At 40.3% G+C, this 24,573-nt stretch overlaps 1 protein-coding gene across 1 annotated transcript in view; it reads right to left on the reverse strand.

The window, feature by feature from the left end:
- Nucleotides 1-24,573, reverse strand: part of Osbpl11 (oxysterol binding protein like 11) — a 74,251-nt gene that overhangs the window by 15,751 nt on the left and 33,927 nt on the right. The window contains exons 6-10 of the mRNA XM_042667909.1: nt 23,844-24,045; nt 17,232-17,377; nt 8,898-9,038; nt 5,868-6,366; nt 1,492-1,678 (exon numbers count right to left, since the gene is read on the reverse strand). Coding sequence (XP_042523843.1) covers nt 1,492-1,678; nt 5,868-6,366; nt 8,898-9,038; nt 17,232-17,377; nt 23,844-24,045 — 1,175 coding nt within the window. The remainder of the gene's footprint in view (nt 1-1,491; nt 1,679-5,867; nt 6,367-8,897; nt 9,039-17,231; nt 17,378-23,843; nt 24,046-24,573) is intronic.

Genomic DNA, 24,573 nt, shown 5'->3' on the forward strand with positions numbered 1-24,573 from the left:
ATCTAGAATAGGAGTGAGTAAAAACATCTATAAGAAAATACCAGTATGGGGGGCTGGGAAGGTGGCTCAGTGGTAAGAGTGCTTGCCTTGCATGCATGAGGCCCTGTGTTCGATTCCTCAGCACTACACAAGCAGAAAAGGCTGCTGTGGCTCAAGTGGTAGCTCAAGGCTGAGGGACAACGCCCAGGCCCGGAGTTCAGGCCCCACAACCGGCAAAAAAGAAAGAAAGAAAGAAAGAAAATACCAGTATGTCTGGCATTTGATAAACTCTTATAATATGCTAACATTAGATAACATATTTTTCAAGACTTGTGACCATCCCATTTCTGTGGGTAAAGAAATTGTGGCACAAAAATTTAGGCAAACTGCCCTAAATCAAATAGCTTATAATTAGTCAGGATTTGAATATAGCTCCTGATGTACTCTTAAAGCTAAGTTCTTTCCAAAATTTCCTTTATTTTTGTTTTCTGTTTGTTTTGGCAGTATTGGGTTTGAACTTAGTACCTCACTTTTGCTTAGAGACATGCCCCCAGCCTCTTCTACATACAAGTTTTCCTAAAACAATGAATCAGAGAACTACTTTATATATAAGACAAAGCGAGCTGGGTGCTAGTGGTTCTTACCTGTAATCCTACCTACTAAGGAGGCTGAGATCTCAGGATTACAGTTCAAAGCCAGCCCAGGCAAGAAAGTCTTTGAGACTCTTATCTCCAATTAACCACCAAAACACTGGAAGTGGTACTGTGGCTCCAGAGGTAGAACACTTTGCCTAGAGCTGAAGAACTCGGACAATGCCCAGCACAGAGTTTAAGCCCCAAGGTAGGGGCGGGGTGGGTGGGTGAGGAGACAAAGAGAAATTAGGGAACTAACCCAAAGATAAAAGGTTAAGGCTCTGCTCAATGGCCAACTCATCTGTTTCCAACAAAACAGATTAAACAAATGAATAAAAATCCCAACCCATCTATTTAAAACAAGGTAGATAAAGAATAAGGAGTCATAGGCTGGAAATGTGGCTTAGTGGTAGAGTGCTTGCCGAGCATTCACGGAGCCCTGGGTTTGAGTCCTCAATACCACATTGAAAAAGCCAGAAGTGGTGCTGTGGCTCAAGTAGTAGAATGCTAGCTTTGTGCAAATCGAAGGTCAGAGACAATGCCCAGGACCTGAGTTCAAGCCCAAGGACTGGCAAAAAAAAAAAATAGATAACTCAAGATTTAGAAAAGAGTAATGAAGGGCTGGGAAGGTGGCTCAGTGGTAGAGCACTTACTTTCCTTGCATGCTCAAGGCCCTGGGTTCGATTCCTCAGCACCACATAAGAAAAAAGCTGGAAGTGGCACTGTGGCTCAAGTGGTAGAGCACTAGCCTTGAGCTGAAGAGCTGAGGGACAGCACCCAGGCCGAGTTCAGGCCCCACGACCGGACCCCCCCCCCCCAAAAAAAAAAAAAGTAAGAAAAGAGTAATGAAGTACTGCATATGATTAAAAAATGTTCTTACCGGTGCAGTTTGCCACCATAAAATGGCTTGGTATGGAAAGTGATGCTTGCTGAATACCCAGTCTTTGCACAGTTGACGCTGACTTTGCCACCTAGTTCCACCCAAGGAACAGTCAAAATTGACCGGGCGTATGCACAAGGTAGGGAGAATGTATACTCTTCTCCATGCTCCAACAGACTGAGGATACCTGAATGTAAAAATATGAGCGTAGCCAATATCATCTTAAAGAAATGAGCAGTAGAAAAAGCCACGTATTTTCATGTCTAGTAGAACATTATTTTGTTTCACTTATCTTTGGATGACACTGATTACATTTATAATTACAGTTGATATTTCCTGGTGAGTCAGGGTTACTTTCACTATGATATTACTGCCCCTTTGGGGTTCATGTGATCTGTGAATGCTACAGTGGAAATACTTTGAGTTCCCTCTCAGGGATGGGGAATGTCTAGCCTACAGGCCACACAATGCCCTAAAATCATTTGGTACATGGCAGGATAAACATCTATGCTTCTTGTTGGCTGCTGTTGATCATTTTGTATGGTCCGTGAATGTTATAAATACCTAAATGGTCCTTGGCAGAAAAAAATTTTCTACTCCTACACTTAATGCTTCTAAACTAAAGGCATAATACAGTGTTGAAGACTATCTATACTGCACCATGTTAAGATTTGATCATTAGTACTAGTAATCTCTAGGAGTAACTAGATGACCAGTGTTACAAAAGGTATAGGACCTTAGCTCAGATAGTTTGATAGGAAAAGTATGTTTTTCATTTATAAAAAAATGTCATTTTATCACAAAAACTACAGTCATAAGTTTTGTTAGTCAAATTCTGAAATATTTAGTTACAAGGGATGTAAGTATTGGTTTTTAAACACATAATATGTTAAGGAGATTTGTGTTAAAGATGCTATATTAAAATGGCTTACAACACAAAAAAGAAACTGTGAATAAACAAGTGGTCTATATAAGAAAATTAAGGAACACTAAGCATATATAAGCCATATTATTAACCTTCTAGGCTGCATCATCATCAGATACTGGATATGTACCTTTAGTCTAATACTGTGACACCTCTCCATTAACAAATGCTTACCACAAGCTCACTCTTCTTAATATTTCAAATGAGGGCAAGAGTTATGATAAATACTTAATTTTTAAGAAAATCAAACACAAAGAGATCTTAAAGCAGTGTTCACAAAGTTCTATCAACAATTCTTTTTGTATTGCCTTTAACAGTCTTCCGGAAGAACAATGTTCATTCAGAAATAAGAACAATGTTCATTCAGGGCTGGGAAGGTGGCTCAGTGGTAGAGCGCTTGCCTTGCATGCCTGAGGCCCTGGGTTCGATTCCTCAGCACCACATAAGCAAAATGAAAAAAGCCGGAAGTGGCGCTGTGGCTCAAGTGGTAGAGCGCTAGCCTTGAGCTGAAGAGCTGAGGGACAGCGCCCAGGCCCAGAGTTCAGGCCCCACGACCGGACCCAAAAAAAAAAAAAAAGAACAATGTTCATTCAGAAATAAGGGTATTTCTCAGTGGTAGAGAACTTATCTACACCATCTGTAAAGCTCTAAGTTCAATCCCAAATACCACCAAAAATGAATGAATAAAAACTAAAAATAAAGGTCTGGGAAGGTGGCTCAGTGGTAGAATGCTTGCCTTGCATGCATGAGGCCCTGGGTTCGATTCCTCAGCATCACATAAGCAGAAAAAGCTGGAAGTGGTGCTGTGGCTCAAGAGGTAGAGCGCTAGCCTTCAGCTAAGGAGCTGAGGGACAGCAAGCGCCCAGGCCCAGAGTTCAGGCCCCACAACTGACAAAAATAAATAAACAAACAAACAAAAGATTAAATCATTTCATAAGAAATATGTTTCCAGCTATAATCTATTTATATAATGGAAGACAGATAACATACTTGAGTATATCTGAATTAATAAAAGTTTGAAAAAAACACTGTATTTTTAATTTTGTAAAAAACGAATTTGTTTATAAATTGGGTGTATATTTTTTGTTTTCTGGTACTGTGGATTGAACTAAAAGGTCTCACTAAGTTTGAGGCTGACACTCTACCTCTTGAACCACATACCCAGCCTAGCTTTTGGGTGGTTAATTGAAAATGTGAGTCTGGTGGACTTTTCTGCACAAGACTGGCTTTGAACCTAGGTCCTTTAGCTATCAGCTTCCTAGGGAGCTAGCATTACAGGTGTAATAATTTTCTTTTCTTTTCGTCAGTTGTGGGTCTTGAACTCAGGGCCTGGCACTGTTCCTCAGTTCTTCAGCTCAAGGCTAGTGCTCTACCATTTGAGCCATAGCACCACTTCCAGTTTTCTGGTGGTTAATTGGAGATAGGAGTCTCATGGACGTTCCTGCCCAGGCTGGCTTTGAACTACGATCCTCAGATCTCCTTAGTAGCTAGGATTATAGGCGTGAGCCACTGGCTCCCGGCTTGATTTTCTATTTTTAAGAATGTATTTTGCATAATGCAGCCACCATTGTGGAACTTAAAATCTGAAGAAATATATAGCCAGTTTTGAATAAATGTGATGACAGACACATAGGATGAGATTCATAGAAATTCTAAAATCTCAAGGTCGGAATGTGGTGGTTCAGTGATGGGCTTTTGCTGAGTATTCATGAGGCCTTTGGTTCAATCCTCAGGTTAAAAAAAAAAAAGCCAAGCACAGTGGCTCCAACTAGTACTAATCCTCTCCAAGAACTGTTTGGGACATGGAAATTAGGGGACTATAACTTGAGGCTGGCTAGGATTGAAAAAAAAAAAAAGTTTGTGAGATTCCATCTTGGTGCAGTAGTACACACCAGTTACCCCAGCTATGAGAAAAACACAGTGGACACAGTGGTGCATACCTGTCATTCCAGAGACCTGGAGAAACACAAATAAGAGAATCAAAATCCAGGCTTCCCAGAGCATGAGCTGAGACACTTTCTGAGTCAGCAATGTAAAAAGGGGTAGCTTAGCAAGTGGCTTGTGTTAGAGCACCTGCCCAGCAAATGTGAGACCTGGAGTTCAAATCCAAGTACCATAAAAAAAAACCCAGGCGGGGAAGGTGGCTCAGTGGTAGAGCGCCTGCCTTGCATGCCTGAGGCCCTGGGTTCGATTCCTCAGTACCATATAAGCAAAAAGAAAAAAGCCGGAAGTAGCGCTGTGGCTCAAGTGGTAGAGCGCTAGCCTTGAGCTGAAGAGCTGAGAGACAGCACCCAGGCCCAGAGTTCAGGCCCCACAACTGGACCCAAAAAAAAAAAACCCTAAAATATCAGTTGTCTAATAACTAAATGGTATTTTCTTCTCCTACTAAAAATATGGCTAACAAGAGCAAAATTAGTTGTCATAAATCCAATTTGATTGTATACTTCCTGCTGAGGGCAAACCAATGCTGACTTCATTTCCCAAAGGCAATTCATATTCATAATACACAAAAGTACTTAAAAATAATAAGAAATTGGAGCTGGGAATTTGGCTCAGTGGTACAGTGCTTGCCTCGCATGCATGGGGCCCTGGGTTCAATTCCTCAGCACCATATAAGCATAAAAAAGCCAGAAGTGGTGCTGTGGCTCAAGTGGTAGGGTGCTAGCGTTGAGCTAAAGAGCTAAGAGACAGCGCCCAGGCCTATAGTTCAGCCCCCATGACCGACAAAAAAAAAAAAAGAAGAAATTAACTTTTTTATATTCCTTCATGAAGATACTGTTGTTTTTTTTCTTTTCTTAAGGTATTTTCTTTCTTGAAATAATGCATGTATTATATGAACTCTGTATTATATGAACTGAAAAGAAGAACTGTTTTGAGGAGAGCATGTCAAAAAATGAGGTTCTAAACCTGGTTGTACCTCAACATTTATGGTCTGTCTCTGAGCTTCCAACTTCAATCCTCAGTTTTCAGCCTCCTGAGGAACTAGAATTATAGGCATGAGCCATCAGCACCCAGCAGTAATATATTTCATAGATACAGTCATTAAATACTTGCTTTATAAATGATATAGAAAAATGAATATATTTGTAAAGAAAAGCAGAACACTACTATTAGTCATCCTAATTTTCTGAAACTAAAAGTATGAATAAATCTACCAAGTAAAAAATATAATATTCTAGCTCAAACTATCCATCTGTAGATTAAAGAATCAGAGATGCTTTTATTTCTTCTTTTCAAATTTATTTTTTTCCAATTTTAACAATAAAAATATATCTTTAGCCCAGTTATAGTCTCCCTGCTTTCCAACAAGTGTTCTAGAACACAATAGAAATTGGAACGAAGAAATCGGTACAAAATATTCTAAATATTTTGAAATGAATAATTTTATATTGCTTCCAAAAATTTGACTGTAGTTTAATATTAAAAATTGAAGAACAATATTTCTCCTTACCTTCTCCAACCATTGTCACACCTATTGACATGCCTAAGAATTTGCTTTTAGTCCAGACATGGGCATTTACACACATCTTCCTTTCTGCACATTCTGCATAAAATCCTGAGACTGGAGGATGATGGGAAACCTGCTCGGCAACAAATCTGACTGTGTAATAGTCTGATCCCACCTGTCCCAAAGGTTCTTCTGACAGAGGAGCATGATTTGTGACTGCCTGGGTGGAAGTACTGCTAGCAATACTGGATGCTACCTCGCTTTTCGGCATCCTCCAAGAACAGTGAAATGTTTCTCCAATGATAGGATTGTATGGTTTCTTAGCAATGGCACCTTTCCGGCCTTCATGAAATGAGGTAAGATAGTACTCAACAAAACGAATCATTCTGTCTTCTGCTGTGGCTCCATTAGTGATGGCTATAAATAGGTCTGGATGAGACATAAAATCTGCATACATTTCCAGCAAGGATCGTTTCTCTAGGATAAATGTAGGAAGCACCACCTAAACAACAAGAAAAATGAACCAAAGACAAAAATTTCTTATCACATTAAAAGCATTCATTCTAGATGGACATTAAAGATAATGATACAGGGCTGGGAATGTGGCTTAGTGGTAGAGTGCTTGCCTAGCATGCACCCTCAGTACCACATAAACAGTAAAAAACAGAAGTGCCACTGTGGCTCAAGTGGTACAGCGCTAGCCTTGAGCAAAAGAAGCTCAGGGACAGTGTCCAGGCCCTGAGTTCAAGCCCTGGGACTGGCAAAAAAAAAAAAAAAAAAAGATATTTGGTCTTTTTAAAGTATTTGGTCTTACTAAAAAAAGAAGCATGCTGCTGAGCGCCAGTGACTCATACCTATAACCCTAGGTATTTTGGAGGCTGAGATCTGAGGGTTGTGTGGTTCAATTCAAAGCTAACCCAGGCAGGAAAGTCTGTGAGACTCTCTCCAATGAAACCACCAAAAAAACTGGAAGTGGAACTGTAGATCAAGTTGTAGAGAGTTAGGCTTGAGATAAAAAAAAAAAAACCTCAGGGACCATATCCAAGCCCTGAGTTCAAGCCCCAGGACAGTCACAAAAAGAACAACTTATTACTATGTCAGTATGTGTACTGTTTAGGAAAGAAGAATGAAAGAAGTCTGAACATACTCACTCTGTGTGTGTGTGTGTGTGTGTGTGTGTGTGTGTATTTTTCTTTTTTTTTTAACTTTCTATACTCACTCTGAGTGTGTGTGTGTGTGTGTGTGTGTGTGTATCTTTCTTTTTTTTTTAACTTTCTATATTTTTTTATTGTGAAAATACTGTACAGAGGGGTTACAATTACATGGGCAAGATATGAGTACATTTCTTATCAAGCAGTGTAGCCTCCTCCTTTTGTTTCCTCTTCCCAGCCTCCCCGCCACTTCTTCTTCTTTTTTTTTTTTAGTCAGTCGTGGGGCCTGAATTGTGGGCCTGGGCACTGTCCTTCAGCTCTTTAGCTCAAGGTTAGCACTCTACCACCTGAGCCATGGTGCCACTTCTGGCTTTTTCTGCTTACGTGGTGCTAAGGAATCAAACCCAGGGCCTCATGCATGCAAGGCAAGCACTCTACCACTAAGCCACCTTCCCAGCCCCTCTTTTTCTCTTTTGAGACAGGTTGTTACTATGTATTCCCAAAGCTGGCCTCTAATTTCCAACATACATGAAAAACATGCTTAAAAGGAAATGAAGCCGGGTGCCAGTTGCTCACTACTGTAATCCTAGCTCCTCAGGAGGCTGAGATCCTGAGGATCATGGTTCAAAGCCAACCTGGGCAGGAAAGTCCGTGAGACTCTGATCTCCAATAAACCACTAGAAAATCGGAAGTGGCGCTGTGGCTCAAGCTGTAGAGGGCTTGCCTTGAGCTGAAGAGCACAGGGACAACGCCCAAGCCCACCAGAGTTCAAGCCCCACGAGACCGACAAAAAAACAAACAAACAAACAAAAAAAGGAAATGAGAGCTTGCCAAAATGGCTACAATTAAACACAAATTCTGGATTTCAAGAAAAGGCTATAAAATGTTATCTTGATTTCTACTTGACTGGTTTGGTAGATGGCTCCTCAGGATATATCTGTGTGAGTACTTTCAGATATTATTAGATCATAAGGGTTTAGAGTTAATGGTTTAATCTAGTGATGGATTAAAAATGTGAATACAAAACTGGGAAGTGCTTTAAGGGTGGAAGGTGGGGCCTACTTGGAGAAAGTAGGTTTCTGGGGCCATGCCTTTGAAGGGTATACCTTGCCTTGACCTCTTCCTGTCTGTGTCCTCTTTGATTCCTAGCTTCCATGAAATAAGTGAGCACCTTTCCTCCACTATGCTCCTTCTTCCATGCTTTGCTTTGCCATGGGCCTAAAAGCAATGCTAGGCACCAATGGCTTAATGCCTGAGATCTGAGGATCATAGTTCAAAGCTAACTCGGGCAAGAAAGTCAGTAAGAATCCATTTCAGTGGCTCAAATGGCAGATCACCAGCCTTGAGCACAAAAGCTTTTCTTTAGATTTTCCATTGTAATATAGCAATGGATCCCTTTTACAGAAAAGAAACAAACAAACGAAAAAAACCTACAAGTGCTTTTTGCCATGAGGGATTCTGCATATAAAAAAATAAAAACCAGAAGTGGCACTGTGGCTCAAGTGATAGAGTGCTAGCTATGAGCTGAAGAGCTGAGGGACAGTGCCCAAACTGAGTTTAGGCACCATGACTGACACACACACACACACACACACACAATAAAAATTAGCCTTATTTGTTTGAGCCAAGTAGCTGTGTATCCTATACTGGCACTGAACTCACTATACAGTTTGAGGCTGGCCTCAAACTCAAGATCTTCCTGCCTAGCATCTAGGAGCCAATGAGGAGGATGGGAAGGCAAACCATAAAGAATGAAAAGTCCTGACAACATTAACAATTTCAGGGGCTGGGAGTATGGCTCAAGTGGTTAAAAAACAAAACCAAACATTCAAGTACTGTCCTGCCCTGACATTCTCCGTGCTCAGTTTGTCCTCTTACTTACTCTGGTTAAATCCATGCCCAGCTTGAGCTGGGACAGAAGATGAAGAATAACACTGCGCTGCTCTTCCACAGCTCCCAAGTCATCCTCCTTGTTGTCACAGGTGTCCTCGATCTCGTCATCAGTGTTGATTTCTTCTGGTTCCTAGGAAAAAAGCAAAGTAGAAGTCTAGATTGATGAGTACTGATTACTATCAATGAAGTATAAGAGATTCAAATCAGAGATGCTTACATTGGACCTAAACAAATCAGAAGAAGGGTGAAAATTTTTCTGAATATATAATTTTCATCATTTGGCTATGGGATAAGTAGCTTTCAAAAGGCCTATTATTAATGCTATTGAACATTTAATGGTTTTGCAATATGCACTGCATATAAAATGTGTTTTATATAAACAGGAAATTCCAAAAAGAGCAAAAACTGTCTCATTCTAATCTCAGGCTTGATCACCTGTCTGGGGATACCATCAATATCTATAACTGACATTGAAGAGTTCACACTCATACACATATGCACACATATAATTTATCCTTTAACTGTCCTTGCATTGTATAATATGTGCAAGGACAGGTTTCTGACCACATTTTTGCTTTTAACTTCTCCTTTTTTCTACTCTTTTCTATCAAGAAAATCTATAAAAACTCACATTCTAATAAAAAAAATCTTAGTTAAAAAAAAAAAAAACCTCACAGTTGGGCACTGGTAGTTTACGCCTATAATCCTAGCTACTCAGGAAGCTGAGATCTTAGGATCATGGTTCAAAGCCAGCCTGGGCAGGAAAGTCTGTGAAACTCTTATCTCCAATTAACCACAAGAAAACTAGAAGTGGCACTGTGGCTCATGCGGTATAGTGCTAGCCTTGAGCTGAAGAGCTTAGGGATAGAACCCAGGCCTAGAGTTCAAGCCCCATAACTGACAAAAAATAAAAGCCTCACATTCTGAAAACCTCATTAATGGTTTAGTTAAGATAATACAGCAACTACTATTTGTGTATGTCAGAATTATTTCTATTTTTATAGTCTGAAGGACAGATCCCAAAAGCTTTCTCAATCCTCATTTTTCAATAAAAGTAAGTTTGCCAGGAAATGTTCCTTGATATGTAGTCTAAATAATATCGTTTAAGTAAACTTAAAGTGTTACTCAGTATAAAACAAGAGAAAGGTGACAGTCTCCCTCTTGACATCAAATGTAATTATTTTATGAGATTAAATACTTTTATGAGATCTCAGGGGGAAAAACTTTCTAGTACTTGATTAAATAATGTTCTCCAAAGATCTGGTAACATACCATTAAATCTGAGGTGAAAACATAGGTAAATGGCATATAGCTTAGTGATAAAGCTGACATTTAGCATGTCTGAGGCACTGAGACATGTTCAATACTAGCATTAAGAAACAACAAAAGAAGCCTGGCACCGGTGGCTCACACCTGTAATCCTAGCTACTTAGGAGTCTGAAATTTGAGGATCAAGGTTCAAAGCCAGCCCAGGCAGGAAAAGTCCATGAGACTCTTTTTTTTTTTTTTTTTTTGGTCGGTCGTGGGGCTTGAGCTCTGGGCCTGGGCGCTGTCCCCTCAGCTCTTCAGCTCAAGGCGAGCACTCTACCACTTGAGCTACAGCGCCACTTCGGGTTTTCTGGCGGTTTATTGGAGATAGGAGTCTCACAGTCTCTCCTGCCCGGGCTGGCTTTGAACTGCGATCCTCAGATCTCAGCCTCCTGAGTAGCTAGGATTATAGGCGTGAGCCACCAGCGCCCGGCTCCATGAGACTCTTATCTCCAATAAAGCACTAGAAAACTGGAAGTGGCGCTGTGGCTCAAGTGGTAGAGCGCTAGCCTTGAGCTGAAGAGCTGAGGGACAGCGCCCAGGCCCAGAGTTCAGGCCCCACGACCAGACCCAAAAAAAAAAAAAGAAAAAGAAACAAAAAACACTTCTTCCACTTAAAATAGTAAAGAAATAAAACATTTTTGTTTCAATATAAAAATAGGCAGTTTTCTGTTGTTGTTTTGTCTTTTTAGAAGGGCATAAGGGGAGGACACAGAACTAGAGAGAGGGCTAACACATGTAGTCATGGCATTCCATATACACTATGTAGAAAGTAAACTATGTAACTGGAAGGCAGGGACAGGAGGGGGAAACTGGGGAAAAGGGAAGGAAGGGTGACACTGTCCAAGAAGAACTGTACTCTTCACTGATTTATGGAATTGTAACTCTTCTGTCCAACACGCTTATGATAACAATAACATTACATTTATTAAAAAAAAGCCAATCACCTGTAATCCTAGCTACTCAGGAGGCTGAGATCAGAGGATCACAGTTCAAAGCCAGCCTGAACAGGAAAGTTCCTGGGACTCTTATCTCCAATTAACTACCAGAAAACCAGAAGTGGTGTTGTGGCTCAAGTGGTAGAGAGTTGAAGAGCTGACAGACAGCAACTAGGTCCAAAGCTCAAGCCCCACAACAGACAGGAAAAAAAGGCAAAAAAAAAAAAGCCAAAATACCTTTCAGAATAGGGATAAAAAAGTACTGGAAGCAAGGTACCACAACTAGAGACCCTGAGTTCACACCCCAGCACTGAAAACAGTAACAACAACAAAATAAAACCATACCAGATAAAAAGATAAGCCAGTCACCAGCGGCTCATGCTCGTAACCCTAGCTACTCAAGAGACTGAGATATAAGGATTGTGGTTCAAAGCCAGCCAGGTCAGGAAAGTCTGTGAGCTTCTTATCTCCAATTAAGCATCAAAAAGAATCAGAAGTGGAGCTATGGCTCAATCAGTAGAGTACTAAGCTTGAACAAAAATGTTCAGGGACTGTGGCCCCAGTCCTGAGTTCAAGCTTCAGGACTGGCACAAACAAACAGAAAGGATACAATGGGACAAGCCTGTAATCCTAGCTCTTTGGGAAGCAGAAATCAGGGGATTCAGAGGCCAGTCCCAGTGTAAAGGTTTGCAACATTCCTCTCAGTGACTGGGCATAGTGGTGGCATGCCTGTTCTCTAGCTACGGGGAAAGTACAATGGCTGGGTGCAGTGGTACATGCATGTCACCCACAGTAACACACACAAGCACAAGGAGGGAGATCATAGCCCCAGTCAGCTAAAGCATAAATCAAGAAAATACTTAAAAATAATGCAGAAGAGGTTACAGGTATGGCTCAAGTGGTAGAGGGCCTTTCTGAGTTCAATCTACAAAATGTCCTCCCACCAAAGAACAAAATAAAAGAGAAATTATGTTAACTAAATTCAGATTATTGGTGTGACTGAAAGAATTTGGAAACTCTTCTTTTTTAAATACCTCTGATGGGTCAATCGTATCTTTCTTAAAGAAAAGTTTAAGGTAAAGACACATTACCAAAACTTCAAATAAGCATGCTCAAATGTACAAAATTCCTATAAATGAACTGATCAGCAAATACAGTGGCAAAGCTGGGCGCCGGTGGCTCACACCTGTAATCCTAGCTACTCAGGAGGCTGAGATCTGAGGATTGAAGTTCAAAGTCAGCCCTGGCAGGAACATCCACGAGACTCTTATCCCCAGTTAACCCAGAAAACTTGAAGTGGCACTGTGGCTCAAGTGGTAGAGCACTAGTCTTGAGCTGAAGAGCTCAGAGACAAGACCCAAGCCCAGAGTTCAAGCCCATGATGACAAAAAAAAAAAAAAAAAAAAGTTCAATATTATACTACAGGTCTCCAGTCTGCATTAAACTTACATTCCAAGCCAGGCGCTGGTGGTTCACACCTGTAATCATAGCTGCTCAGGAGACTGAGATCTGAGGATCACGGTTCAAAGCCAGCCCAGGCAGGAAAGTCAGTGATTCTTTATCTCCAATAAACCACCAGAAAACTGGAAGTCATGCTGTGGCTCAAATGGCAGAACACTAGCCTTGAGCTGAAGAGCTAAGAGACAAGTACCCAGACCCAGAGTTGAAGCCCCACAACTGACCAAAAAACAAAACAAAACAAAACAAAGCTTACATTCTAGAGAAGGCAGATCTATAAGCCTTCTGAATAATAAAGCTTATTCCTATGAGCTTAAATAAGGTCTAATGGCTTTTGAAGTTTAAATAAAACAAAACCCAATTATGTACTCATATGTTTTCCATTTATACGAGGTGAGGTACTCAGTGCATTCACCATTTTGCAAGAGCTCTGTGGCCCATCTCAAACATGAGCCTTTATCTATGTTCTCATTTAGAATAATGTTTATTCTGGACTTTCAGACTTCCAGTTGTTTCCTTATAAATTTTATCTCTAGACCTGATCTCTCACCAAAACTTCAGTTCCACTATCAAAATTGCTTTTCAGAAACCTTTATGGTCACATATTCTCTCCTGTAAATTCAACATACTGGTAATCATACTATGCCTTCTCTCATACAAGGCTCTTTCTTCCCAATTCTCCCAGCTTTGTAAATGGCAACACAATTCTAACTTGTTATTTAGGCAAAAACTTTAAGTTCAGCTGAGTATTGTGGCTCACTACTATAATTCCAGCTACTTGGGACGTAGAGGTCAGGAGGATGGCTGTTTGGGCTAGTTCAGGCAAAAAGATAATGAGATCCCATCTCAACCAAGGTGATGAATGCCTGTGATCCCAAATACACAGGAAGCTATAAAGTTATAGGGAGGAGAACCAAGCAAAAGGACTCTACCTGAAAAATAAAATGTGCAAGCAGCTCACGCCTGTAATCCTAGCTACTCAGGAGCCTGAGATCTGAGGATCACGGTTCAGAGCCAGTCTGGGCAGGAAAGTCTGTGAGACTCTGATCTCTAATAAGCCACCAGAAAACTGGAAGTGGTGCTGTTGCTCAAGTGGTAGAGTGCTCACCTTGTACTGAAAAGCTGAGGGACAGCGTTGAGACGGAGTTCAAGCCCCATGACTCACAAAAATAAAAAACAATAAAATAAAATACAATGGGATCAGAATATGGCTAGTAATTGAGTGCCTGCCTACTAAGCTTGGAAGCCCAAAGTTCAAACCCTCCTACTCCTGGCAACAAAACAAAACTCCAAGTCATTTTCAATACAACCTTACATTCACAGAGTCCACTGATTTTTTTTTTGGTCGGTCGTGGGGCTTGAACTCTGGGCTTGAGCACTGTCCCTCAGCTCTTCAGCTCAAGGCGAGCCCTCCACCACTTGAGCTACAGCGCCACTTCCGGTTTTCTGTTGGTTTATTGAAGATAGGAGTCTCACGGTCTCTCCTGCCCAGGCTGGCTTTGAACCATGATCCTCAGATCTCAGCCTCCTGAGAGGCTAGGATTTACAGGCGTGAGCCACCAGCGCCCGGCCATCCAATGATTTTTTTTTTTCCTAGTTTTGTTGTTGTTGTTGTTTTTGGGTCCGGTCGTAGGGCCTGAACTCGGGGCCTGAGTGCTGTCCCTCAGTTCTTCAGCTCAAGGCTAGAGCTCTACCACTTGAGCCATAGCGCCACTTCCGGCTTTTTGCTTATGTGGTACTGAGGAATCGAACCCAGGGTCTCAGGCATGCAAGGCAAGCCCTCTACCACTGAGCCAACTTCCCAGCCCCCTAATGATTTTTTTTCATTTGAAATATACCCTGTCTACTGTCTTTATTTTTGCTAAATAATCTTTGATCATATCTTTACTTTCAAGTCATGCTACAAAGCAATAAACATTTCATGCCCTTCTCTACACTTATGAGCCTACTGTCATTAATTTGTCTCCTTGGCTTATGTTTTTTTTTGGGAGCAGTTTACACTGTAGTCCATGGAGCAGTGTTTAGGGAGTAGTAGTATTCCATATAAAGTGCAACATGAACATCATGTTCAACAACAATGTGATCTTTCTCATAAGTTAGATGCTATGTCTTATCATAATTTCATAAGGTGTTATCACTGCTTTACAGATGAGGAAATTGAAACTAAGAGTGTTAATTAAGTGGACCATTTGTTAGCAAATGGCACATCCTGAGTTCAAACCATTAATCAACAGTTATATGTGCTGTGGTATTCCTGTCTTTGTTATTTCTCCATTTTGTAAATCCTCTCCCATCAATGCCCAATACTAGTTCCACTTTGTCTCTAAAGCATTTCTCATGCACTCCACAGTCTCCCTTCTTTATCTGACTCCTAAGAGTCTCAACTAAGGAAAAAAATATTGCTTTGTATGATCATGACATTTCAGTGCTTCCAGGAGTATGTGTTATTACTCTAAGCCATTAATGTTGTCTCTGTAGTGAAAGAATATTTTCTTCTCCTTAGTTCTTAATGCTGGACTTGTCTTAACTAGATAGCTTAATAAATATTTGTTAATTGCTTGGCTCTATAATCTAGTCAAAAAACTACAGACAAAAAAGCATCTCATATACATCACACATTACTTTTTTCCCCCCTGCCCTTTCCTACTTTCCTGCCTTCTGTCTCCATTGCCCACCTAGGTAAGTCAACACCTTTGCCAGCTTTGAAAATACCTGTATCATATATATACATATATATATGTAAAATAAATATAGAAATATAAATATAGAAATATATATATATATATATATTTTTTTTTTTTTTTTTTTGTCGGTCATGGGGCTTAGGCGCTGTCCCTGTGCTCTTCAGCTCAAGGCGAGTGCTCTACCTCTTGAGCCACAGCACCAGTTCTGGTTTTCTAGTGGTTTATTGGAGATCAGAGTATCACAGACTTTCCTGACCGGGCTAGTTTGAACCGTGATCCTCAGATCTCAGGCTCCTGAGTAGCTAGGATTACAGGTGTGAGCCACTGGCACCCGGCTCCTATATCATATCTTTTTTTTTTTTTTTTTTTTTTTATTTTATATCATATCTTTTAAGACGTAATTTACTAACATATAAATAACCACAAACTGTGTATTGCTCTTGACTTAGTATTTCTACTTGGGATACAAACTGAAGAAACAATCCAAAGAAAGAGGAGAGAAAAAGCAGCAAATACGATAATACAGTTCTATTTATAATAACAAAGAAGAATAAACAAAGTAGATATTCAATAATAGGGATACCAACTCAATAGCCTGCTTCAAAATTTAAAATTTTAATTACATAGGCCAGAACATGCTTATGAAACTATCAAGAGCTTAAAACAAAATTACCTATGTAATTACTGGGGCCATAAAAATGGTAGACGTGAACACAAAAAGGCAAAAAACCCCACAAAAAACCCACATGATTTATAATAGTGGCAGATCTATGAACAGAATAAAATACTTTTTATCCTCTAAGAAATGTTGAATGAGTAATACTTTATAAAAATATTAAGCCCTGAGATCATATGCTATTTTAAATAGCGTTAAGATCTGAAACACTGGCATGGCACAACATGTGCTATCAAAAAGCTCCCCCTAATAGTGTAATTTTCAGCTTACATACCTACTAGTAACATCTAGTAGGGAATGTGAAATTAAAATAATAGCAAGATGGTTGTGGTGGCACACACTTATAACCTCAGCACTTGAGGTAAGAGAGAAGGATCCTGAGTTCAAGGTGAGCCTGGACTGCATAGTAGTATTATCTCAAAACTTCAAAAAAAAAAAAAAAATTGAGAGGTAAGAAAAAAATATTTTGTAAGCCAGCTGGTGGCTCATGCCTATAATCATAGCTACTCAGGAGGTTGAGATCTGAGGATTGAGGTTCAAAGCCAGCCCCAACAGAAAAGTCCCACAGGAGTGAGACTCTTATCTCTAATTCCCACTCAAAAATCAGAAGTGGCAGGCTGGGAAGGTGGCTCAGTGGTGGAGCGCTTGCCTTGCATGCTCGAGGCCCTGGGTTCGATTCCTCAGCACCACATAAGCAAAAAGAAAAAAGCTGGAAGTGGAGCTGTGGCTCAAGTGGTAGTGCACTAGCCTTGAGCTGAAGAGCTAAGGGACAGCGCCCAGGCCCCGAGTTCAGGCCCCACGACCGGACCCCCCCCCCCCCCAAAAAAAGAAAATCAGAAGTGGCACTGTGGCTCAAAGTGATAGAGCACTAGCCTTGAGCAAAAGAGCTCAGGGATAGAGCCTAGGTTCTGAGTTCAAGCCTTACAACTGATAAATAAATAAATATGCCTCAAATAATTCTATAATCCCAACAGATATTAAGTTATTTTCCAGAAAAAAATACATTTCAATTTTTTAAAATACATTCATGACAAGTAAACCAAAGCTAAAAAGGGTACAGGACTTAACCTAAGAAATAAATGTTGAGTTTAATACAAGATAGCTTTTCAAAGCAAATGAAGTTCAAAGTAGAGCAATAATGCTCATAATCTACAACGGTTGCTTCAGTGTTATATAACACATCCTAACAATGAAAAAATTGACCCTTTTCACTGGTTTATAATTTCTTACATCAAAAGCATATTTTCTTATTACCTTACCCTTGCTAATAGTCCAGATTCTGCAACAGACTGCTCTTCTGGGACTGCCACAGGCTTACTCTGCTCAGTTGTGAAGGGCTGCTCAGCCTCATTTTTATAGTGGTTTGATAAAGGTATCTTTGGTTCTAACCACTCGATTGTCGTTCCTGATGAAGTAAGAGAAAACTTGCGCTGAAACTTGCTCATAATCTGGAAAGTTCAGCAGATGCAGATTTTATTAAACAATTTTGTTTGAGCCTACAAGACTAAAAGCAATTCAACCTGTACCTGAAAGACAGCCACTGAACCTCATTAGCATAAGCTCCATGATTGGGTATTTTACAGCAGAGCAACTGGCAACTTGAAATGAGACACTAAGAGAAATCAACTCTGAATAGGTCTGAACTCACTTCTCGGGCAATGTTTGAATCATGAAGTATATTACCAATCAGTTGATTTGCTGTGCTCTCTGAATAAACTATGCCTTTTAGTAACCAACAGGTATGCATTATGCTTTAAAGGTCATAACTACAAAAGGGGTCTCAGTCTGTGAGGCTATAATTTGTGCCAAATTGGGATTATAATTCTATAAACAATCAAAACAACTCCTTGGATCTAATTTTAAAATTGTTCTTAATGTCTTTTCGTAACTTTAAACATAAAAATACCACCTAACTTTTTAAGCTGAAAAATTCTTCTACTGAATAAATAATAGCTGACCTAGTGAAAGACAGTGGTCACATGTAGCGACCTGTCATCTCAGTTAATGACTCAAAGGTCTCTTGTTACCTCAACTAGTTTAACAAAGTGGATTCTATGCCTAATCAATAATGGAAAATGTTCCGTTTGATTTCAGAGACTGATCTAGGTTTCAGAGAAGCTAGGTTATTCAGTGCTAGTATAAGAGATGCTCAGCTGTGACAGGGAGAAATTTATAATAAACAGGAATTTACTCAGTCTATAACAATCTCTAGATTTCAGTAGAAGACTCAATTGCAAGGTCCCCACCACGGACTAGGAAGGTGGCTCAGTGGTAGAGTACTTGCCTTGCATGCATGAGGCCCTGGGTTCCATTCCTCAGCACCACATAAGCAGAAAAAGCTGGAAGTGGTGCTGTGGCTCAAGCAGTAGAGCACTAGCCTTGAGCTGAAGAGCTGAGGGACAGTGCCCAGGCCCAGAGTTCAGGCACCATGACTGGCAAAACAAAAAACAAAAAACACCAAAATCCCTACCAGACTACCAAACCACCTTCCTTTACTCTTTATACTTTGCTCCTCCTGGCACTTAGGTAGATACAAGATTAGAGGAATGCCCTGGATAAGTTCCTAAGGGACTGCTTATAAATTCTAAAGAAAACACACTGCTTCTACCCTAAAATATTTTCTTTTTTTTTTTAATTTGGTCAGTCATGGGGCTTCAACTCAGCCTGAGCACTGTCCCTCAGCTCTTCAGCTACAGGCACGTGCTCTACTACCTGAGCCACAGCACCGCTTCCAGTTTTCTGGTGGTTAATTGGAGATAAGAGTCTCATGGACTTTCCTGCCCAGGCTGGTTTTGAACTGTGATCTCAGATCTCAAGCCTCCTGAGTAACTAGGATTACAGGCATAAGCCACCAGTGCCCAGGTAAATTTATATATTTGTTTCTCTTTCCTCCCCAGAATCATTTATTTATCCAGATTTCTTTACTTCTAAAAATAAAATGCATACAGACACTAATTAAAAGACTCATTTTTGTTGGGCGCTGAGGTGCAGGCCCAGACACTGAGAAGGCTGAGCATCAAGATTCTGAGGCCAGCTCAGGCAAAGGTAGCAATATCCTATCTCTAAAGCAAAATACAAAAAAAAAAAAGGCTGGGCACTGATGGCTCATGCCTGTAATACTAACTACTCAGTATGCTGAGATCTGAGAATCACGGGTTGAAGCCAGTCTTGGCAGGAAAATCTGTGAGACTTATCTCTAATTAACCACCAATAAAGCCAAAAAAGCTGTGGCTAGCACAAAAGCTTAGTACAAAAGGAGAGTACCAAGGCTCTGAGTTCAAGCACCAGGGCTATCACAGGGAGAAAAAAAAAAAGGACTGAGAGTGTAGCTCAGATGACAGAGGCTGGCCTATTGAATACCAGGCCCTGGGTTTAATTATTACTATGGGGTGAAGGGGTGATCCATTTTTGCAAATTTTTTATTGTGGTTAAGTGATTACATAATTTCACAGTATTGTGGGATAGTGATGCTTAGTTAAAGTCATAAACACATTCTAACCTTCATGGGACAAATTGTCTATCATGGTCTATAAAATTTATGAGTTCTATGGACTTTGACTATGAAGTTATTCCAAATTGGGTGATATGTACATTGCTTTCCTTTTGCATAGTGTCAGCTGTTCCCTCTTTCCCACTTATTCCCTCTCTCCCATCACTGCCATTGACTTGCTTAGTTCATTTTGATCAATGTCTAGTGCAGCTGATGGGTCCCACTGTTGCATTTTCCCCTGTTTGCCTCTAGTTCTGTGTCCTCCCCTCCTAGTTTCCCTCCAATGTGCACATATGTACTATGTATGTGATCAACAGCATGGGGTCATTCAGTAACAATTCGACCAAATGAGTGGAGGTCCTTTGTTTCTTGAGTCTTGTTTACTTTGTCTACTTTGTTGTAGAGGTGATCCATTTTAATAGATCATTCAGTAGACTGCAAACTCTCACAAAGTTGTATCTAATCAATTGCATCATATTGTATTATTTGGTCTCTCTACCTTCTAGACAAATAAATATTACTGAGACTTTGAGTAATATATAAGACCTTACAAACCTGACATGATGATACATCCCTCTAATCCTAGCACTGAGAAGCTGAGATAGGATGATGATGAGTTTGAAAAAGCCTGGGCTACATTCTAACATTCTACCTCAAAAACAAAAAGTTCTTATGGGACTTAACATTTGCTGTGGCTCAAGTGGTAGAGTGCTAGTCTTGAGCCCAAAAGTTCAGGGACAGTGCCCAGGATCCCCAGGACAAGCACACACACACAAAAGTCTCTCCACAGGCCTAACTTGGAAAATATGGCAATTAATTCTCCAAAATATCTTAAACCTATGATCCAAAAAATAGTGATGTTGTAATAATTTTTATCTTAAGCATTTAAAAGCAAATCTACATTATATATACTTCCTTAATTATAAAGCTAAGAGAAATAAGGCCATCTTATTAAGTCATACAAATCAAACTTCTACATATTTAAAAAATGACATAGACTAGGTGTGATGGTCAAGCCTGTACTCTTAGCCACTAAGAAAATGGAAATGGGGAAAAGGTTGAGACCATCATTGTAAAAAAGTTCATGAGACTCTATCACCATCAGTGGCTGGGAGTGGTAAAAAGGTACCTGTTATCACAGAAACAAATATAGGAGAACTGCAGTCCAGACCAAACTGGGCAAAAATTAAGACCCTATCTTAAAAATTACTGGTGCAAAATGGGGCTGGCAGGGCTGGGAAGTTGGCTCAGTGGTAGAGTGCTTGCCTTGCATGCTCGAGGCCCTGGGTTCGATTCCTCAGCACCACATAAGCAAAAAGAAAAAAGCCGGAAGTGGCGCTGTGGCTCAAGTGGCAGAGTGCTAGCCTTGAGCTGAAGAGCTGAGGGACAGTGCCCAGGCCCAGAGTTCAGGCCCCACGACCGGACCCAAAAAAAAAAAAAAAAAAAAAAATGGGGCTGGCAGAATGGCTCAAGTAGCAGAATACCTGCTTACCATGTTTGAGGCTCTGAGTCCAAACTCTACTACTGCCTAAAACAAAATAAAGCTATTAGATCTTATCATAAAAATTACCAGCACTGTTGGGTAGTACTATGCCAACATAACAGACACATGGCCAAGTTAAAACTCCTAGTACTACCAAAAACGAAAACAAAAAACAGAATCAAATCAAGTAATTTATTGAGCATTTAATCTAGTATCTGGCACTGGGCTACTACGTATACTTTTTAAAAAAATTAAGTAGCATAGATTGGAAGTAAACTGCTTCTTTTCCTTCATAAAATTAATATTAACTGTAATTAATCCAAATTTCTTAACATCTAACATTTAATAAAAAAAAGTGAGGGGCTGGGAAGGTGGCTCAGTGGTAGAGTGCTTGCCTTGCATGCATGAGGCCCTGGGTTCGATTCCTCAGCACCACATAAGCAAAAAGGAAAAAGCCGGAAGTGGTGCTGTGGCTCAAGTGGTAGAGCGCTAGCCTTGAGCTGAAGAGCTGAGGGACAGCGCCCAGGCCCAGAGTTCAAGGCCCACAACCGGACCCAAAAAAAAAAAAAAAAAAAAAAGTGAGCCAAAGTACATGTCCTCTAGGGAATATAATACAGGCAATAAAAATTGTTTATTAAAAGCATATTTTTAAAAAGTCTTGGAAAATATTCTGGATATTAAGTTACAGAAAAGGCATCATGGCTCACATTTACAATCTTTGCTCATTAAGAAGTAGAGACTGGGAGGACACAGTTCAAGGCCAACCTAGGCAAAGAATTTGTGAGACTCAATCAATAGTTGTATGTGGTGTCATGTGCCCATTACCCCAGCTAAATAAAAAGGAAGATGTAAACTGAAGGATCATAGGCCAGCCTAGGCCAGGCAAAAAATAAAAAGCAAGAATCAGTGGCAAAAATTATCAGAACAAGGAGTGGGGATGAGGGAGAATGACTAAAGAGGTGTCTCATCAAGGTACATTTTATGCATATTTGGCCAAATCAAAATGAAAGCCCCTTGTACAATCAATTATATTCATTAAAAATGTGGGAGATAGGCAGGGAATGTGGCTGAGTGGTAGAGTACTTACCTACCAGGCATGAAGCCCTGGGTTCGATTCCTCAGTACCACATAAACAGAAAACGCCAAAAGTGGCACTGTGGCTCAAGTGGTAAAGTGCTAGCTAGCCTTGAGCAAAAAGAAGCTCAGGGACAGTGCCCAGGCCCTGAGTTCAAACCCCAGGACTGGCAAAAAAAAAAAAAAAAGTGGGAGAAAAAATGGGCAGGAGGTGTCATTCAGTAGAGCACCTGCCTACTAACTGCAAAGTCCTGAGTTCAAACCAAAGTACTGAAATTTTTTTTATAAATTTACATATATTTTCTAAAAATAAGATAAATAAAAAAGAATATTAATTTTTTTTGGGGGGGTCCGGTCATGGGGCCTGAACTCTGGGCCTGGGTGCTGTCCCTCAGCTCTTCAGCTCAAGGCTAGCGCTCTATCACTTGAGCCACAGCGCCACTTCCGGCTTTTTTCTTATGTGGTGCTGAGGAATCGAACCCAGGGCCTCGAGCATGCAAGGCAAGTGCTCTACCACTGAGCCACCTTCCCAGCCCCAAGAATATTAATATATTAATAGTAGTGACTTCTGTTTAATAGGCAATGGATGTTTTTTCTTCTTTTTTTTTTGTTTTTGTTTTTTGTTTTTGGGTCCGGTCATGGGGCCTGAACTCTGGGCCTGGGTGCTGTCCCTCAGCTCTTCAGCTCAAGGCTAACACTCTATCACTTGAGCCACAGCGCCACTTCTGGCTTTTTTCTTATGTGGTGCTGAGGAATCGAACCCAGGGCCTCATGCATGCAAGGCAAGCGCTCTACCACTGAGCCACCTTTCAGCCCGCTTTTTCATCTTCTTTCAGCTATGTAGTAGTTCTGGTTTCTAAATTATCTAGAATAAATGTGTTACTTTATAACAGAAGAGGGTTTGGAATGTGGTTTAGTGGTAAAGTGCTTGCCTAGCATGCATGAAGCCCTGGGTTCCATTCCTCAGTACCACATACACAGAAGAAGCTGAAAGTGGGCGCTGTGGCTCAAGTGGTAGAGCAATAGCTTTGAGCACAGAGAGGCTCAGGGAAAAAGCCCAAGCTCTAAGTTCAAGCCTCAGTCCTGGCAAAACAAACAAACAAACAAACAAAAAAACAAGAAAATTTACAGGACTACTTAATAATTCCTACAAGGTACCCATCATGTTCATAACTCAAATGTAGGCTCTTGTATCTCTTTCAAATAGCTTCTTTCTAATCTTTCACTCCAAAACCAACTTACCTTCAGAATTTCTCTCTTTTTTTTTTTTTATTTTTATTTTTTTATTTTTGTCAGTCATTGGGCTTGAACTCTGGGCCTGGGCACTGTCCCTTAGCTCTTCAGCTAAAGGCAAGAGCTCTACCATTTGAGCCATAGTGTCACTTCCGGTTTTCTTGTGGTTAATTGGAGATAAGAGTCTTATGGATTTTCCTGCCTGGGCTGGCTGTGAACTGCGATTCTCAGATCTCAGGAGCCTAAGTAGCTAGGATTACAGATGCAAGCCACCAGTGCTCAGCTCGATTATAATTTCTGTCTAATATGTATATATATTCAGTTCCCATTTTAGTCATTTTCACTTTATGAGCCATTTTTAGTACATATTTGGCTTACACCAGAATCCTTTCAGATGATCAATAAACTGTTCTATTAGGAAGAACTTATATAACATTATGATAACTAAAAAACCAAGAGATTCATTCACTAGATTCCTTTACTCCACTCACCTTTTTTTTGTTTAAGGTATTCCAAAGTTAGAATAATACATGCAATCCTGTTCAGGTTTTCACCCTCAATGTTAGGTCCTACCTTTTATCTACAACTTACCTGAAGGCAAGGAACCCTTCTGATGTGACGCATGCTGTAACTGGAGAATATGAAAGCAGTCATTTAAGCAGTTCATAGTTGCCATGGAAGTCGCTTTGAGCATTAAGAGATCCTGGTCCAAGGAACTTAGAAGGCCAGAAGCAGGAAGGCATTCAATCCGCCTAATTAGATCTCTCTGTTGTCCTTCAGCATGAGACATCATCTAAGTAAAAGAATTCAATGGATCTCACTCTGAATTTCTGTGTAATATCTATATATATTCAGTTTTTGCTATAATCATCACAGTCACTTTTTTTTTTTTTTTGGTCGTGGGGTCTGAACTCTGGGCCTGGGCGCTGTCCCTCAGCTCTTCAGCTCAAGGCTAGCACTCTACCACTTGAGCCACAGCACCACTTCCTCATCACAGTCACTTTATGAGCCATTTTTAGATATTTATTTGGCTTAGAAGTCTAATTTAACTTTTTTAGGCTATTTTCACTAGGCATTTAATGATGCCTATCACCTGAAGAAAAGAATATAATCTTTTTTCCTTTGGAAACAACAAAGCTCAAAAAAGCTAGCCAATTTTCATTAACATCAAAAATGTGTACAAGTTATCAAAAGGAATCTTCCAGGATGTCTTTAGTAGCAATTTCAAATAGTTCACTCCACAGAGCATTTCAGGTTACGGTTCTCAAGCCCTTTCCCCTCATCCCTTTGTCAGGCTTAATGTGAACCAACACTCAGGACA

Source organism: Dipodomys spectabilis, unplaced genomic scaffold, assembly GCF_019054845.1.
Source record: "Dipodomys spectabilis isolate Male_0828 unplaced genomic scaffold, ASM1905484v1 ptg000017l, whole genome shotgun sequence".
Classification (NCBI taxonomy): domain Eukaryota; kingdom Metazoa; phylum Chordata; class Mammalia; order Rodentia; family Heteromyidae; genus Dipodomys; species Dipodomys spectabilis.